General features: G+C 40.7%; 1 protein-coding gene across 1 annotated transcript in view; it reads right to left on the reverse strand.

Annotated features, from left to right (window-relative positions):
• Dgkk (diacylglycerol kinase kappa) overlaps nucleotides 1-19,063 on the reverse strand; it is a 156,299-nt gene that overhangs the window by 66,517 nt on the left and 70,719 nt on the right. Inside the window, exons 2-4 of the mRNA XM_041646161.1 lie at nucleotides 6,624-6,734; nucleotides 4,744-4,824; nucleotides 2,756-2,860 (exon numbers count right to left, since the gene is read on the reverse strand). Coding sequence (XP_041502095.1) covers nucleotides 2,756-2,860; nucleotides 4,744-4,824; nucleotides 6,624-6,734 — 297 coding nt within the window. The remainder of the gene's footprint in view (nucleotides 1-2,755; nucleotides 2,861-4,743; nucleotides 4,825-6,623; nucleotides 6,735-19,063) is intronic.

A 19,063-nucleotide genomic window follows, 5' to 3' on the forward strand; every position in this document is an offset into this window, starting at 1 on the left:
CAGGTGTACCTGTGTGCAAATGTGGAGGAGGCCATCATGTATCTACATGTATAGTGCTCCCTAACTTATTTTGTGAGACAGGGTTTCTCACTCAACCTAAGCATTGCTGTCTTAGCTACACTGGTTGGTGAATTAACTCCTGAAATTCAGTTGCCTCTGCACCTCTAAGTTGACAGAATATACTGCAATTTCAGACATTTTATGTGGGTCCTGGTATCCAAATTCAGGTTCTCACATTCATTAGCAAGCTTTAGCCACTGAGCAATCTCCCCAGTGGCTCCAGTCTGTATTTCTAAAGTGAACAACTCTCTCTCTTCAATCTTTCAATTGAAATGTTATCCTATTGTAAGTCTTCCATCCTTTGCCTGGCATGGAAGAACATCTGCCATTAGCACCAGTTCACCTCTTTGACCCTGCTTGTCGTGGCCATATTCCTAAACATTTCCCAGCCATGTTTCATTGTATTTTAAGAAGATTCTCTTTTCTTGGTAATTAGTTTTTTTCTTATAGCAGTTTCCATGTTCAGGACTCCCTGGTGACCCAAACCCTTGCCACTAATTAAGTCCCTCTTATCTTTCAGGGTCAGACTCAAGTTTTTTCTCTACTAATTCTTCCCAGAAGACATGCACATCCATTCCTCTTCTGCATCCCTATACTGCTTTAATATCTGTTTAGCTGAGAACTAACTTCAGTACTAGCATGTTTGTGTATATCTTGTCTCCCTAACTACCTAAACACTCACTGGGCTCAGGAAGCAGAATTCTATCTTTTTTCCAACACATTTGACACCAGAACTGAAATATATATATATTCCATATATATATATGGAATAGTTTCCAATGCTTAGCCAACCACTTTGCCACTACTTTAATAGCTCACTAAACCCATGGTTAACCTTTTGTCACCATCACCACAAATGTCAGGCACTGTTGGCAACAGAAGACAGAAAAGACTGTCAGAGATAAGGTGCATACAAAAGAAAAGCATTCTCTATTTAAGCTTCAAACAAGATGAAATACTAAAGTAGTCAGAGTGCTCTAGCAGCTGAAAGTGTTCCTTAATATATTTAGGTCCCTGAGGCAACTCCACAGATTTGAATTAGGTCCTTATACAGTTCTTCTAAGAGAGTGAGCAGGCCAATTATTCTTTTCTTTTCTAGTGTGGGCTGGGTTGTTAATAGCCAGGTGTTGAATTCAATGGCGTCAATAATGACACATCTATTTTCTGATGGTTTTTCTCCAGGATTTTTGCATTCCTAAACTAATAATTAAAATTCAAAATAATCTACATGACCTTTTTTGAAACTGAAAATACGACGTGATATGTCAGAAACATTCCAGTTTGACCAGAAGTAAGCCGAAAGAAAGGCATTGTTCCCCAAGAATGAGAAAGAGTGAGCAGTAAGGAATGAATAACTCTTTTCTGCTGCCCTCAGTGTCACAGAAGAGATGTATTACTCCATCGGGAAAGGGAGAAGAGCAAAGTAGTTAAATACTAAATGCCAAGTCACACAAACGCCTATTAGCAGATGCTATGCGGATGACTCTCAATTAAGCACTACACATTGTAGGCCTTTCAGAAGGCTTCATGGTATGTTGAAGGCTCCAGCTTAGTCATGTTGCCATGTTACCCCCATCATAGTCATGAGCAGCTGGACGTATAGTGACAGCATCAAGTGGTCAAAAATCCCCAAATATCTTAAAAGTATGTGCAAAGATGATTCTTCTTAAAGGCATTATTTTTCATTTCTAAACCTCATTATTACTGAGCACACTGCTCCAGCCATAATACCCAAAACCATCCTCTATCTTTGTTAGTTATTTAAGACATTAAGCATCTTTTGGGGTTATATTTTCTTCTGAATTAATTTTTTTAATTATACTGAAGATTTTTTAAAGACTATATTCATTTTGCTCCTCTATTGCTATGACTTTCAGGGAAGAATCTTGCTTTAGGATGGATGGACTTTGTATCAATCGCACTCAAAACTGACTTCAAAATTTCCCTTTGATTTACAGTAATATTTATTCAAAAATTTTACTTGGCATCTCTATAATATAGACATTTTTCTAAGTAAATAAATGCCACGATCCTTTCCATCATGCAACTTCCATAGATTATAATTATGGTAGATTTACAGAAGGGCTACCCAAGGCCATATCTCACAGTCTGAATAGTAGCCCTGATTATTTTAGAGACAGTGAAGAAGAAAAAGGCCCCTGATGAGCTGTGGGGGATAAGCTTCTTCTCCTGACTTCTACATTTCTTTTGTGATAGATAGAAAACAGAGGTGGGCTGATTACATAGCCTGGAGTTCTTTTTAAATAGAGTGCTTATTTCTCCTTGATCTGATTCCTTCCTCTTTCTCAGCTTCACTTTCCTGAAGTGTTATTATTATTCTTCTGAAGACAGGAATTAAAACTGCTAATTGCAACTTTCTTAACAATTATGGGACGTTTAAGTTAACTGCATAAATACATGTCATGGATTTCATTTACTGGATGTAACATGACATATCTACCAATACAGAGGAGTCTAAGCTACATGCTTACCAGAGTCTCAGCCCAACTGAATTTTTCCTATTTGTGTGAGGAGTTCTCAACAGGTTTCCAAATGATGTCTATCTACTTCCGGGCTGGCCAGTCTCTGCTCCCAGTTGAGCAGGTCTGTGCTTGAGAACCGACTTCCCTAATGTAGTCCCTTGAGACTACACACTCTGCCCAGAGCTGTGTGTATTTGCCACCAGTTGCCTTACCTTATGGATTTCTCCCTGCTGGACAGTTTTTATGACGTTAATCCAGTCTTCCATGTCTTTCCGACTAGGTGCAATCAGGGAGATTTTTCGATTTGGTGTGATAATCTAAACAAAACATCATATTATTAGTTGCTTTTCACCAACAAAGCTCCCTGCCCTGAGTCTGCCAATTCTCCACAAAATTAGACATAGGTACCAAGTATATTCCCAGCCACTGCTTGAATATAAGACCTAAGTTTCCAGAGCCACACTCAGCTGCTCTCAGAACTATTCAAGACAGTAATGATTAAAATAGTAATAATCAATACTTTAATGCCACCTCATGTGTGCCAAACACTATTCTGATGCATTTTTAGGAATATTCTTTCAGTCTTTATTATAGTCCCATGAAATGGACATTGCATTTCTTCCCCTTTCGTGGCTAGGAAAACGAAAATAAGGGCAGTTAGATAACTAAAGTCATCCAGAAGTTAAAAAATGAAAGCAGATTCTTTGACTCTTGAGTCCATGCTCTTAAACAATAAACTACAGGTCATCCATTTCTCAAAGGAGCTTGCCTAAAGTGTTTACTTGCTCACTGCTGTTCTATGGAAAGTAGGGAAAGTGTATTTACTTCAATAGAGTTCCTCTCTTTCTGTTTGTGCGCCATACCAGATGTCAAAAAAAAAAATCCAGCTTCTTTCTTTATCATTGGCAGGGAGAAATAAGTGGAAGAACCTTGCCAGGAATAGTATCAAAGCCACACTGAAGGTCATATTTTATCTATTTACCTACGTATGTATGTATGTATGTATGTATGTATGTATCTATCTATCTATCTATCTATCTATCTATCTATCTATCTATCTATCATTGTGTGTGTGAATGATGCGCACATGTATGTATGTGAGTATAGGTGTATATGTGGCAAAGACCATGTGTGAAGGCCAATTTTTAGGAGTTGGTTCTCTCCTTCCTCGACGGGATCCAGGGATTGAGTTCAGATCATTGAGCTTGCATGGCAAACTCTTTTGCCTGGTGAGCCACCTCACTGCTTCAGTTCTGAAGGTCTTAATGATGCAACCAGAAGCAGAACTTGTATTTTTTGCAGATAGTAAGAGAGAATACAATTGGCTATCATGTCAATCATTGCTTCAGGGGCTCTGCTTGTTATTTTATGATGAATGCCTCAAACTGATGCTAGTGATAACCATACTAACATGCAATTTTGGTCTCCTTTTGCAGGTAGTGCTTGATTTTGCGGCAGATAGCCATAGGAGCTGGTTAGGACAATGAATAACCTCAGTCACTCCTTTGTTTTCAATCCAATTCTTAGTTGATCTGCTGGGCAGCAGCCCTGTACTTTCACTAAGATAAAGGGTAGCCTAGCCTCAAGCTGAACCCTAATGGAACCAACTGATGGGGCTGGCAAAAACAATTTTGGAGACGGTGGGAAGGAGCATTCAGGGCTAGTGGACTTGATGCTTTGAAGTGATTATTCTGGTTTAGATATACGTGAATGACCAAAGCGGTACAACGGCCCAGGGACACTAAGCCCTGAAAACTTCTGCTTTCTTCGAAGTACTCTCATCTGTAACCTCACCATGGACTAGATTTTACTGCGGATGACCTACCATGCCAGGGGAAATTATGTCATGCACCTTGGTTATTCTATTTTTTCCTATGGCTTATCAGTCTCTCGAAACTCTCCCCAATGATACTTCTAAACCACCTTTACCAAGAAGACTGATTGAATGCCACAGTAGTCAAAGGCCCCTTGTCCCCTGAAGTCAGCTTGGCTTTATAGCAGCCTTTAATGGAGAGCATGGTTAGTACTCACTGTCCTCGCCATCATTAGGCTAGTGGAAATTTGTATAAATAATAACATTTTGCAATCAAAGAAGACTTGTTAACCCTAATGTTCCCCAAAATGGAACAAACAGATAGAACAACCCTATTTGTTAGCTAGCCCCGCCCGTACACATCCAGCCATTCTCCATCTTACTTACACAGAAACTGTGGTAAAGATTTCTCCAGCTGCTTTCTGCCAAGACAACTTGTGACAGATCAATTGTTTCAAAGTGCGCAAACTGGAAGATAGAGAAGGAGAACGGTAAGAAGCCGTCTGACTAATTAGGCAAACAGACATTAAAAGGTACACACACACACACATACACTGACAAACATTCTTGGCAGTTACGATCGAACCATTTGTTTGTCTAGAGGGCTAAGATTTATATAGGCACATGGTTTCTGTAGACAGGGCAGGTGGCAAGTATAAAACAAATGAAATAGAAACACAACTTCCCAAAAACTTCTCGGTAGACTTGGAGCAAGGCTTGGGCTGCTCAGCAGACTTGCCCAAATATAAACTTAGTGCTGGATAAGATAACAAAATAGACCCTGCCTGGGCAATTTGCAGTATAAATATTATCAAGCCCTAATTTATTGGGTGGCAGCCTTTGACTATGTCCTTGTCATAGCCAGTCTGGAGCCTGTGTCTCCTGGTAGATCGGATGCGGTAGAGACTGCTCAGCTAGCAGCAGAGCATCAGTACCGTCAATACAGACAAGGGTAGTTGATCACTATGTAACCTGTGATGGCATTTAAGACTCCATGCTCAGAACAGCCTAGGATTTGGTCTAAAGCTTTGCTATCGCCACCTTTAAATACCTGATCGTTTGAGTTTGGGGTTTGTGTTTTGTAAATAAAGCCCAATAAGACCATGGGCGGTGACATGAATACGGGAAGCCTATGTCACCTGCACGTTCACTCCCGTTTTGTCATTCTAATTGTATTATCATATGTCTGCACTTAGAATTCCAGTGAATCCCATCATGGTGGTAAGGCAAGTACAAAGTATGCTGTGTCTATGACTGAGCAGCTGTGGGTATTGCCAGTCTACACGTTCTATTGGAGCCACGACTTGCTACAAACATGAATCAAACGCAGTTTTTTTTTTTTTTTTTAAGAAACAAACAACTGGGGAGCCCTATTCTATTCATTCTTATTCCTTGCCTGTCCTTGTATTATGCAACCATTAATGCTGAAAAGGATGGCACTGAAGGACTAGGAAAGCTGGGGCAAACCACTGTGCCTTTTCCATTTACTCAGAAAATGTTGGCAGAATGTGAACATATAAAAAAATAAAAAAGAAAGAGCTAGTTTTGTATACTGCTGGAAACAAAATATACATGCATGTAAGAGCTACTAACACAAATTATATAACGATGGTGGTTCTTTTTATAAGTTAAATGCTCTTATGTTTACATTTAAAAACTGGAATGGTGCAAAAGAAAATTAAATGGCAAGATTTATACAAATTATCTTCTAGAATAACATTAAATCCCAAAATAAAACACCATAAGCCAATGCTTTATATTTTAGTATAAATATGAAACATTTTGTGTTCGTACCATTAATGATATTTTTCCTGGTTTTTGAGTAAAGGGTTCTGCATTTTCATTTTGCACTGGGCCCCACAAATTTTGTAGGCCACTCTGCATACAGAAACTAACCAGGGCCGGGCGGTGGTGGCACATGCCTTTAATCCCAGCACTGGGGAGGCAGAGGCAGGCAGATCTCTGTGAGTTCGAGGCCAGCCTGGTCTACAGAGTGAGTTCCAGGATAGACTCCAAAACCACAGAGAAACCCTGCCTCGAAAAAACAAAAACAAAAACAAAGCAAAACAGAAAATAACTGGGGAATCCACGAAAATGAAGAGACATAGGAACGGGGAAAGATAAAAATACACCACTCATTTGGTCCAAAGGGATTAGTTACAGGAAGAATAGATGCTTTCAACTTCTCCTTTATTGATGACCTTCTCCGCACTCACACATTCCTTGGCACCCAGCCACTAATGCAGATGAAAGGATTCAAAAATTACCGAAGGGTGATGTGCAAAGAGGAGCTTCTGTCCTTGAATCATACAATATCTTAGCTTCCATCTCTTGAAGGAGTTACAGTTCTTAAGCAGCTGTCCTTCCTTCACGATCTTCTGAAAGACACAAACATAGCAGTAGAAAAGTTAGATGAACTTGCGAGATTGTTTATTTGTTCTCTCAGATGGGAAAATTACTTATCTGGAAAATTCTATCTCTGCTACCTAGCTGATGAATAATAGCCTGTAGGCCAGGCAAGAACACAAGGAAATTAGTTCCACCAGAAAAGGCATTGGTTTCTTTTCTCTAAAACGCTCACAGTGGCATAGCCTTCAAGTTTCTTAGGATATATTACTCAAAAGCAGTGAAGAACATCTCCATTTGTGGTGAGGGGAGAGAGAAGAAGGCATGCCTGTATAAATACAAAAATGACAATCCTGAGAAAGTACAAGTAGCGGTGGAAACGGCTAAGTTCAGGAAAGGTAGATTTTCCTTAACTGTCAAGGTTGTAGCCCTAGAGAGAACCTTCAAATCAGCTCTTCCTGAGGATTCTTCTTAGCATATTAAGTTAGATTGTGTCTCTTCACTGATCACAAGCCTCCAATAGCTTACTAATATTTTTAGAAGCAAATATAAATTCCTTATCAAGGCCTTCAAGGGATTCATGAACTGGTGACGGAGCAAGCATGAAAAGGACTCCAAAAGACAATGACCTTCTTCTGATTACTTTCTTTATTTAGCACATGCTCTGGCCGATGATTTTCCACTTATTGCACAACAGACTGATCCTACCGGATACAGAGACTACTTATCATTTTCACCACTGAAGACACTCTTGGTTATGTTATAGAGAACAAACCGACATAAAGACTGCAGAAGTACTCACACTAATAGAGAACCAAACCTATAAATTATGGGACAAAGAGCCAGACAATTAAATTCACCAAATCAAGGCTCTTTCTTTCTTTTCTTTTTTTTTTCCTGTGCAATCACCTTCATCAAAATGAGGATTTACTATTAAGTGGCCAAACTGTTTTATTTAGCCTAACTAGTATATCCTAAACATTTTTAATTAATTGATAATGTTTAAAAGACAAATGTCCAGAAATGCAGGTACTTACTTCTTTTTATTTATTTTTAAGCAGAACATCTGGAAAAGCAGGCCTACGTTCTTGCATGGCAACACTTAGCTGGAACCATGTAGCCACTGCCGTCCTCAGATGAGAGCATGTGACTTCATCAAACATTTGAATTTGAGATTCTGATGTAAACAGGGCTTGGGAGGGTATATTTCTCAGTGCAGAGAGCTTGCCAGAGAGAGCAAGGAGAGGGGAGATTTCTTGAGGTTAAAAGTTTGAATGTGGGGGCCTGGAGAGATGGCTCAGAGGTCCTGAGTTCAATTCCCAGCAACCACATGGTGGCTCACAACCATCTGTAATGAGGTCTGGTGCCCTCTTCTGGCCTGCAGGCATACACAGACAGAATATTGTATACATAATAAATAAATAAATATTTATTTTAAAAAAGTTTGAATGTGGATAGAGGAATTGGTGATAGAAGACAACCGTCGGTGGGCTATCCAAACTAAGGATATCTGAAGAAACTTTATAGAAATTCACTAGTTTACAAGTTAATCGCAAATATACCATACAGAAGGAGACTAAGCAGAAGGAACCTGCATGGGTGGACGATGATTATTCCCAGAAGGCCCAAGTTATTAAATGAAAGCCTCGGTGCTAGGCACTGGATACTGTCCTGCAAGTTAACGGCCAAAGAGGCTCCAGAGGCACCCTAAATGGATGGTAAGACCCTATTGCTAACGACATCATTCACTTTGGAAACAAGACATAGAGAAATCAACCTCAAGTGGCCAGGAAATACACATTTCTTCTCACTGCTGTTGAGCTTACATGTTGTTACAAGGAGCTATGAAAGCTGCTGGGGAGAAAAAGACACCAACAGTCTAATCCAGCACTAGGACTCTGCATACTAGAATACTGACCTGCATGGCAGAATGTGTCTGCTAGTGCAGTAGTGGCATTAAGGTTACACAGCTAACCCATCCACTTTCTGATTCGACTTGAGGCCTGTTCCACAGGAGGGAATTTACACGCGGTACTGTAAATCTATTGACTATTTTCCCTTCCCCTATTTTTAAAGACCTGTAACTGAGATGACCAGGTATCTAAACACCTACTTTCTCTTCTGAAAGACACCTTCTCTTTAAAAATGAGCTATTAAACCTAGAATTTTTTGCTTTGTAACTTGACCATATATCTCAAGAGAATTCATATTTAGTTCAGGCATTTACCAGCTATTTTATGATATAACTATAAGCAAGAAGAAAATTTAATTATCCTTTTCAAATTCCTATTTTATCTATCTTTATACCACATCCTTTCCTTTTGCACATGATCATGAATACAGTGGTTACTCCGGAGCCTATGTTAGTGCTGGGAACTGGATTTGGCTCCTCTGGATAAAGTACTCTTAATTGTGAGCCATCTCTCCACCTTAATAACCCAACATGCAACCCCAACTTGAGAGACTATCAAACGCCACTATTAAGGAGACATTAGAGTTACAAAGTCTATGTAGGAGTAAAGTTTCTCCATGTCATATAGAGTATATATCACTATAAATCAGAAATCAGAAATGGATTCTGGTAAGTTAGGATGTATATTGTAATCTTATTCAGCAAGCATGAAGAAAATAACTTTAAATTTTATCTATACATATACTACATATGGACTAGAATGGCTAAAATTCAAAAGACCAATAACATCAACTAGTACTAAGGATGTGCAGTAATAAGAACTCTTTCATTTTTTGTTAGGAATGTAAAATGCTACAGGCACTCCGTAAGGCAGATTGTCAGTTTCTTGTAAATCAAAGTATGATCCAACAACTGCAATCCTTGAAATGTACCTAGTTCGCTGAAAACCTAAAACATTGCAAATCTGCACACAATTTTTATAGAAGCTTTATTTATAATTTCAAGCCCTGGTTTATTATATGAAGTTTTGTAATTTTTCAATGTAAGCAGATAATGGAAAAAACTTTTTAAGGCAAAGAAAACAGTTTGCAAGCTATGGCTAGCTGCCAGGCAAAGAGTTCACAGTATCTGAATTGCCGCTGCTAACACTCAGAGGAGTTACAGTAAGTTTAGAGCACATGGATAAGGAGTCCATTCATGTAAGACACACGCTACCAAGTTGGAGGCAGATAATGTCAACATAATTTATGTACAGTAGAGATAATGTCTCAGTAAGGATTTCTTACTGACTGTCTAAATACAGGCTCTAGCTCGTCAGCTGTTGAACATATATGAATACCCAAACCCGGATGTCTAAGAACTAAAAGTGGCCACGGTCCTTTTCTTCACAAACTCTGTTCCCTTCAGAGAAGCTTACCATAGTAACCCAATCATTGCTTTAAAATAAACTGATGCATATTTTTAAGGCAGCCTCGAGATGATAGAAGAGGTAGAAGCAAATTTCATTGGATTTCTACAAGCCAATGAGATAGATGCATTGAAAATGGCTTTACCTGTTTGGGGTTACTAAACTGAACCAAAGGCCCGTGAGGAAATGAGGAGAGGCAAAGCTAGCCTTCAGAGAGATGTGGTCAGGGGTGAGCTCTACCTAGGCCCCAGGAGAACTCCCCAGTGCTTCTCGGCCGTTCCCCGTTTGCGGACCACAAACCTCACAGCCCTCTCCAGGCAGCCATGCACTGTGCTGTCTGTTAACTGCCAGACAGCAAACTTGAAGGCTGCGACATTCTCCACTACTTTTCTCAACCTGCAATTATAAATGGTTGCTGGACTCTGCTTTGTCTCCCTCTGACAAGAAAAGTGGGAAGGCCTGGTTAATTAGTACGTATACGACAGAGTGAGCACGAACCCCACCCAACCCCCACTAAACTTTGCCCTAAAAGACATGACCACAGATAGCTGAGAATTAGATTGTGTTCTGTGAACAGCTCTGAAGAGTCATTAGCAGATCTGCGCTAATGAGCTTCCCCGCAAGGGGCAACTAGCCATCCTTATCATTCTAGAGACACAGTGTTCCATGGTGAGCATGAAGAAAGTTCTGCTTCCTTTTTTTTTTTAAAAAAAAATAACAATCCAAGGGTGACTGGAAGAGTAATTAGAATTCATATTTATGTAACACTGTCTAGCTTAATTCTGTCATATGGGAAAAGAAAATCTTTGAACTTAGTTTCTTTGTTACTTTTACTTTTTATTGAAAATATTTTTTCCACACGTTAAATGATTTATCAAGGTATTTTTCTTCTTAAAACATCATCAAATAAGTTGGCAGTTTTCCCGTTAAATAATATTCTGCTTTGTAAACCTTTTGAGATTGTAGCATCCTGGGACTGAAATTGTTGTCAGAAAAACACATCTGTAAGGTACTTACAAAAGGAACAAAGGGATGGGACAGTAAATAACAAAATCTTCTCGATGACCAGATTTACAGGAACATCACTGATTTCATAAAATGGAGCCTAGTCACAATCCTCCTTGTCTAATCTGTCATATTCCTGTTGTGAATATCTGTGTTGTACCCAGTAGGCAGACGTTAGGGTTAAAGAGGTCCTCGTACGTACTGACAAGGCCCACCACCCACCACGTGACGTTTCTTGACCTGAGCGCACAGCAGCCAGGCCTCCTAGTCTTTCTGGCCAGCTGTAATATGAAAACCCAGAGAACTCAAGGGAACTGCACGGTAGGGGACTATTTAGGTTGCTGATGCATCTCTAGCCCCACAGTTCAGTCACCACAAATGCACTAAGTTTCACTCAAATCCCAGGAGTGCAGGATTCAGAAGCCTAGGTAAGCAGGACCTGTATTGGGAAACTTAGCTTCACTTCATTTTGGATTCCTGTCTAGTAAGCCAACCCCTAAATCCATTACTTCTAGAAACTCCCACACCCAGGCCCAGGGAGATTTTCTTCCTCACACTCTCAAAGGCTCGGCGCATATAAATGAATTGTCAATACCATAGTTAGAAAACATCTAAAATCCCTCAATGGGCTCCTGATTACCGACAGGCAATTAGCTGCTGCCTGATGTTTAATTGAGAAAGGGCAAGCACAGCTGTGGCCATGACCTTTTCTTATCTTCCTCCCAAGTCCCCAAAGCTTCTGCTAGCTGCTCAGTCTCTTCAGCTCTGGCTTGTAAGGCTCTGGGGGAACTATTTACCCTTTCCTCATAAAATGAGCCCCTATTGCATAGCCAAATTGAATTGCCCACCCGCCCAATCAAACAGTAGCCAAACATCCATCACGCCACGCAGCAGTACCTGTTGGTAGCTAGCTACTCTTCTGTTTGCTCGCCTTGCTCTTGGGAAGCAGGCTGGCTGGAGTTGATAGAGCCGGACTCTCACTAGGAGTCCGCTTCAGAGGCTATCTTTTTGTCTCCTTCGGTCTAACGTCTATTCTCTTTGTTTTGGGGGTGGGGGTAATGGGAAGGAATCCGTTTCTCAACATGGCCCTGCCAAAGTTGATTCAGAGCCACAGTGTTTGATTTAGTTAAAATGCAACTCTGGGTGCTTTAGGGCTTTAAGAAAGGCCAGATCCAGTGTTTCTCTGAAAGCTTTACATTCCCCAGGGTCTTGTTGACGGGGCAGGAGTCAGACAGACTGGCTCCAGCACTTACTAGCTGTGTGACCTTGGGCAAATCACTTAACCTCTCTGAGCCTCATTTTCCTTGTCAGTTAGATGAGGATACCCTGCAGAGCATATAGCTGCCACTCAGCGTTACTTGTGCCCTGCGAGAACTGTGAGGCTGAGACTCTATTCACACCACCTTTGAGATCTTTAGTTCATGGCTGGCTCAGTGCTATAGCAGAGGGATGAGAAACAGGGAGACGTACTGCCTTTGTTTTTCTAGGAGTTGCAGCCCTAAATTCAGGATAGCCAGAAACATGTTGATCATCCTAGTACTGACAAGGCTTCCCTTCCTGCTGCCTGGGACTGTACAGACTATAGAGAATCTACTTCTGCTACCCAGGACTGTGGAGACTACAGTGAATCTACTTCTGCTGCATTTGATGCTAAGGAGGAAATGTTGAGAATCATCCAGATTTCTATTCTTTGCCAGTAAAATATAGAAAAGACTAGGATGATGTTATATTTATTTACTTTTCCTAAGCAGGTAAAAACTTTAACTAGTCCTTTGCACATCACTCAAAAGATAGTTTATAAACATGTGCAAATGTATGATACACATCTAGTCTTATTCCTGGTGTAATTCATAGTGTTCTGAGTACAATGCTTCTTGGATTTTTAAATTTAATGTATTGGGGGGGGGGGGGCTTACAAGCTCAGTATATGCATTGCATCCTCATTTCTTTTTACAATTGCATAACATTTCATTGTATCAATAGAATGTCATTTATATGGTTTACTATTGATGAATAGTGGTTTCAGATCTTATTCCATTAAACAACCCTTAAACAATTCTCTGCATAGAAGTGTCATTCCCTGACATGAGAGCATCAGTAAGACGAATATCAAGGATTGGTGACAAAAATGAGTCCACTGGGATATTAAAGCTGAAACACTTAGAAATGAAATCGTGAGCAGGGAATCCAGTGACAGGAACCGTGTGAAGGGAGAGCGTGGCTTGTAAGTCTCCTCAGATCTCTGGCTCATCCCTCTTTTCTTTTTGTTTAATTACTGGAGTTTTCTAAGAAGGGCAAGCACTACTAATTACTTAAGGGGTGGGGAAGAGGTAAACAATTCGGGCCCTGGTTGACAAAGTCCAGAAAGTGGTACCTTGGCTTTTGATAATTGGCTTGGGTCTAACAACAACTGGGAAGAATGAAGAGCTCAGCAGAACCCCCCAGACCTGCACGCCCTTGTTGTGTTAATGATTGTTTTGTTGCAGAGTGGCTTGGGCCCTTGGCTAAGCCATCTCAATACTATGGGTTTGTTGAGAGGGATAGGGATGTGAATACTGAACTACAGAGCTCAAAGTCTACTCTCACCACAAAGCTACCTTTTAACTTTCCGGGCTAAGCCTACCCTGTTGGAGGTGATGAAAATCAGGACCCAAGAGGGGCTGCATGAATCCAAATCAAATGGTAACTGAATGGGAGAACCTGGATTGGGCTTTAAGGCATCTTCTTTCAGGTGTTGGGGCTCTTTAACAACTTCTCTAAGGTGAATGAGGGTTTCATGTAACCACAGCTATTGCATTTGCTCCCCGTTAACAGAATCTCCTGAAACCTGTGCAGAGTTCCGGGACTCATTGAGAATCATGGGAACAAAGGAGAGAAGACCAGCAGAAAAATGGCTTGACTTTAAGAATGTTCCTCAGAGGGAGAACTGGGTTAGAGACCTGGACGTTTGTGGAGAAGATTGGCTTTGTCTGGAAATACACAGAAGTGAAGACTACCCGCGGGAGAAGGAAGATCATTTTTTTTCATTTTTTTTTATTATTGAGAAAAGGAAGAAAAAAAAAACAAGTTTCCACCTCCTCCCAGCCTCCCATTTCCCTCCCCCTCCTCCCACCCTTCTCCCCCTCCTCCCATCCTTCTCCCCCTCCTCCCACTCCTCTCCCTCTCCCTCTCCAGTCCAAAGAGCAGTCAGGGTTCCCTGCCCTGTGGTAAGTCCTAGGTCCTCCCCCCTCTGTCCATATCTAGGAAGGTGAACATCCAAACTGGCTAGGCTCCCACAAAGCCAGCACATTGCGTAGGATCAAAACCCCGTGCCATTGTCCTTGGCTTCTCATCAGCCCTCATTGTTCGCCATGTTCAGAGAGTCCAGTTTTAACCCATGCTTTTTCAGTCACAGGAAGATCATTTTTAAGCTGTGAGAGGAGACTCAAAGTTTATAATTGTTCTGGAAAGATGGGAAAGTAATAATGTAAGTGAAAGTTTAATAGGAGCCCCTGATGCGCTAATAGTGCTTCCTTGCTGAAAAGAAGGGAGTTCTAGGGTCAGAGAAAGTCTCTAAGGAAAATACCAGAATATTTTGGACCTTGGCTTCAATTTGTCCAAGATCAGAGAGGCCAGAATGCAGGACGACAAAGCAATATCTGCTTCTAACTGCTTTCTCCTTCACCCTTCCACCTGATTATCAGCTTTCAAAGATGAAATTTCTATCATTTTTCTCCTCTCAGGACTCTGCCAAATCTTTTCAAATTGTAAGCTGCCAGTAGCAAGCCATATGGCCTCTTTATCTCAACCATGTCGTCTAAGACCCCTGGGTCCTACTGAGACTTGTGTGATGGTCTCATTAGAAGCAGGAAAGAAAAGAGAATTTCTCCCCCAAGTTTCAGTTTGACCATTCTCATCCACAGAAAGAGTTGATTCTCGCCACCAAGCACCTCTTTTCCCCTGGCTTTGCTGGCATTATTTCATTGAAGGTGAAAGTAGGAAGCGTCTGATGAAGGGGAAGGGTAGCGGAGACTCAAAGACGTCAACAAGCAGTTCTAAGTCAGAGAGGGTATCAGAGCTTGGGTGTGAACCATGATCCGCCTGACTCTACTTGCATGTCCCCCGTCTAAGATGTCTAGTATAGCAATCACGATGGGTATCAGGCCCAACTTCAAGATCACCTCGGCCCACTTCTTTTTCTACTGAAGGGAAAAGAATGAAACAGCAATTCTTGCAAAGAGTGTAGTTAAATTTCTTGAAAAAGATCAGGTTCTACAAATGATTTCACAAACAGGAAGAAAAAGGAAACAGTCCTTTGGTCAGGTAACTAAAATGCCATAGTCCTCAATTCTTCGTCTGTTTTCACGTTTCACCTTGTAACAACATGCTAGACCAACTGGGAATTCCTAAATCTACAGACTCATGCTTCTAATAGATATAGTAAATATTTAAAAGATATTTTGATGTGCTCTCAACCCAAGACCAAAGAGAACCTTTGCAAATATGTGCTTCATCTAGTTACAACTCATTCAAACAGAAGAACACTGACGATTCGACTTCTTTTCTGGCTGGGCTCCAATTTGTACAACCATGGCTTTAAATGTCTCTCAGAATGTGGAGGTGGTAAGTCATATCACCTAACCACAGGTTCTTGGGAAGTACATGTTAACTTCTGATTTGGGAAGATTGCCTTATTACTAAACTGGCCATCAGCTACTCAACTGACAAGCTGTCCTTGATACAGTGATTAGATAATAAAGAGGGGACATTTGGATTTCAGGATATTCTTAGCCTTAATGAATGGCGCAGAAAATAATTATGAATGGGGTGGACAGAATTGGGTGCTAAACCACTTTGAGTCTACTTGCTTCTTGTGGCACTGGTAGTCTAGGAAAGGTGAAATTGGTAAACTCACTAGTGTTTGTGTGTGACTGCTTAAAATGGGAGGAGGTGGAGGAGGAAAAGGGAGGGAAGGAGAGAGGGTGCAAGAGAGACTGAGTCATGAGGGAGATACTTTGCTCCACCTCATCAGTTTGGGAGAGAATAGAGTAAAATTTAAGGGCAATTCATGGGTAGGACTGCGTTGGGGTGTGGTGCATGGAAATACATACATGAAAGTATCCTCTGCTCAATCCCTGAAGCTGTGGATAGTCTTGTTATCTTTACAAATTTGCCTTACAGACAGTTTAGCAGTTCTACAGACCACTAAACCTGGGGAGGAAAGGGGGAAGGGCAATGGTTGTTGACGTGTTATGGGCCTTGGTTCCAGATAGATTACTGACTAGGTAACAAAAGCAAAAATCTCTAGAAAAAGAAGCTGTCTCTCTCAAGCCTCTTGGAGTAACAACAACAGAGCAATAATAAGAACTGCTAATTTTTGCTGAGCCCTCACTATGGAGAAAGCTTTTGCTAATAATATTGTATGAGTTATCTTTTAACTCCGAAAACAATTCTAAAAGGTAGATGTTATGGTAATCCTACTTTATAGATGGAAACACTGAGTCTTGGAAAGATTAAGTACTTTTTCTACAGGATTAATAAGTGGGAAAGCTAAAACTCCTTGTGAATGACTAGTTACTTCCTCAAGGGAACAACGACAACAAAAATATCTCAATACCATACTTGAAGTCAATTGATAGAAGGATTGTTGGTATAAATCAAAACTTGTTGGCTTTGTGTTGCCTTTGATTTTAATATTAAAAGCTAAAGTAATTAAGTAATCATTATTTAACTTTCATAACATTTTGTAGGCTGATCTTGAGGACCCTTATTTGATTCTGAAGTCAACTTTAGGGGATAAGCAAGGCAAGAAATACTATTGACTTTTGTTTTTGGATAAACATGACTCATAGAAGTGATGTACATAGGGTCATTCGATAAAATGGTACAAGTCTCATTTTTACTTCATCTCCAGATTTTTGTGCGCTTTCTTTTTACCTATTTTAACAAGCAATCAGAAAGGAATCAGAAGCTGATTTCTACTTTCTTGCCACTCTGTAATAGGATCCTATGACTTCACTGCTGGTCAGAAGTAGGGGGCAATCCAATGGGCCACCGGCAGACATCCTCTGGTTAATAAACATAATGCCATGCTGGACCCGAAGGGAAATATTTGTGTGATTTGAATGACTTCTCATAACATTTTCAAAATAACTTGGTCATGCAACTGATGCACAAAACCATCCCAGAAGGCTCTTACTGAAACATATTGGCGTGCTTGTCTTCCTGCTGAATCCCCCTCCCAGGAGCCACTTCTCACAGCGGCTTCTGAGGCTTGACCCTAAGGCTCGCTGCTCCCCCTTTCACAGCTTCTGAAACCCTGTCTAGATCTGCAACTTACTCAAAATGTCTCCCTGTGGGCAAACACCTTGTGAAATCATCCCCACTGCTCTCTAGTCAGGCTGTATTTAAGAGACTAAGGCTGTTCCTAAATAGTCACTGGCTACAGTGATCAGATCCACACTGCTAAGGCCTTAAAGCAAGGCTGACTGCCGTCTGAATTTTGTGCTATTTAACTCATGAGAGCTTATCCAAAAAAAATGGTGACCAAAAAGGTACAAATAAACTACTAAGGAAGGAAAGAGGACAGGGGAGCGAGAACCAGTAGAACTAGATCACTAAGAGAGCTGGAAAGAGGGGAAGAAGCAAAGCAAAGAAACAATAATAGGAAATTTCTATTCCATGGGAGGCTTAGCTGGGGATGTCAGCAAACACGCACAGACTTGTAGATGACAAGAGATGTTCATTCCCTTCCCAGTGATGCATAGGGTTCCCACTGTCCTGTAACAATCTCTACACCATCGTTTGGTTGGTGCTTGCATTATACCCTGATCAATGTGTGCAGCTCTCTGGGACAAAGCAGCAGCCACTGAAAATGGGAAGAGGGCTGTTATCAGCTGCAATCTGAAGAATTGAATCTTGTGCACACACAAAATAAACAGTTGGCAATTTTGATCTGGTAGAGAGGGGGGGACTTTAATTGGGAACAGGGTTTAAGAAATGGAGGGGGCAAGGGAGGGTCCAGTTTAAAACAAACTCACTAATGACAATGTGCACAGAAAAAAAAAACCCTAATGTATGGAGAAACACAGATACTCAGCTGTGCCCTTACTGTCACTTTTATCTCTTTATTCATGTCAATAAAAGTACTATTCTAACTGCGTCTGACATCTGCATATTTTCTGAAATATCTTGCTAGGTACTCTGTATTCATTAGTGCTAACAGAACACAGAAAGGCAATGTTATCCCTCTTCTATTACAGGCAGGGCATGGGACTCATAGCACAGTGGACTCACTTCGGCAAGATCATACACTGTTCCAAAGAGTGAAGAGTTTGAACTCAAGCCTGCCTGAGTCTAAAGCCTACATGAATTTCTTGACATTCCATGCTGCAGCCAATGCCTCTCTTCTGAAAACTGATGATCAATTTGCAGGTGAGAGGGTAGATAGTTTGGGAAGCTACAAGAGAATAGTATGACTGAACCTCATAGAGGAGAAAGTGGAACATAAAATTGAATGCACTGGCACAGGAGAGCACTTCCTAATTATAACCCCAGCAACACAGATACTGAAAGAAACAATTAATAAATTGGACCTCCTGAAACTGAGAAATTTCTGTAAAGCAAAGGACACAGTCAAGACAAAACAGCAGCATACAGAATGGGAAAAGATCTTCACCAACCCACACCAAACAGAGGGCTGATCTCCAAAATATACAAAGAACTCAAGAAATTGGTCATCAAAAAAATAACCCAATTAATCCAATAAAAAAAATATGGGGTGTAGACTTAAACATAGAACTCTCAACAGAAGAATCTAAAATGGCCGAAAGACACAAGGAAATGCTCAACATCCTTAGGCATCAGAGAAATGTAAATCAAAATAACTCTGAGATTCCATCTTACACCTGAGAGAATGCCCAAGATCAAAAACACTGAAGACAACTTATGCTGGAGAGTTTGTAGTGTAAAGGGAACACTTCTGCATTGCTGGTGGGCGTGTAAGCTGATACAGCCTCTTTGGATATCAGTATGGTTATTTCTCAGAAAATTAGGAA

The sequence above is a fragment of the Microtus oregoni genome, unplaced genomic scaffold, assembly GCF_018167655.1.
Source record: "Microtus oregoni isolate MIOR12 unplaced genomic scaffold, Mior012 000121F_001, whole genome shotgun sequence".
In the NCBI taxonomy this organism is placed as follows: Eukaryota; Metazoa; Chordata; class Mammalia; order Rodentia; family Cricetidae; genus Microtus; species Microtus oregoni.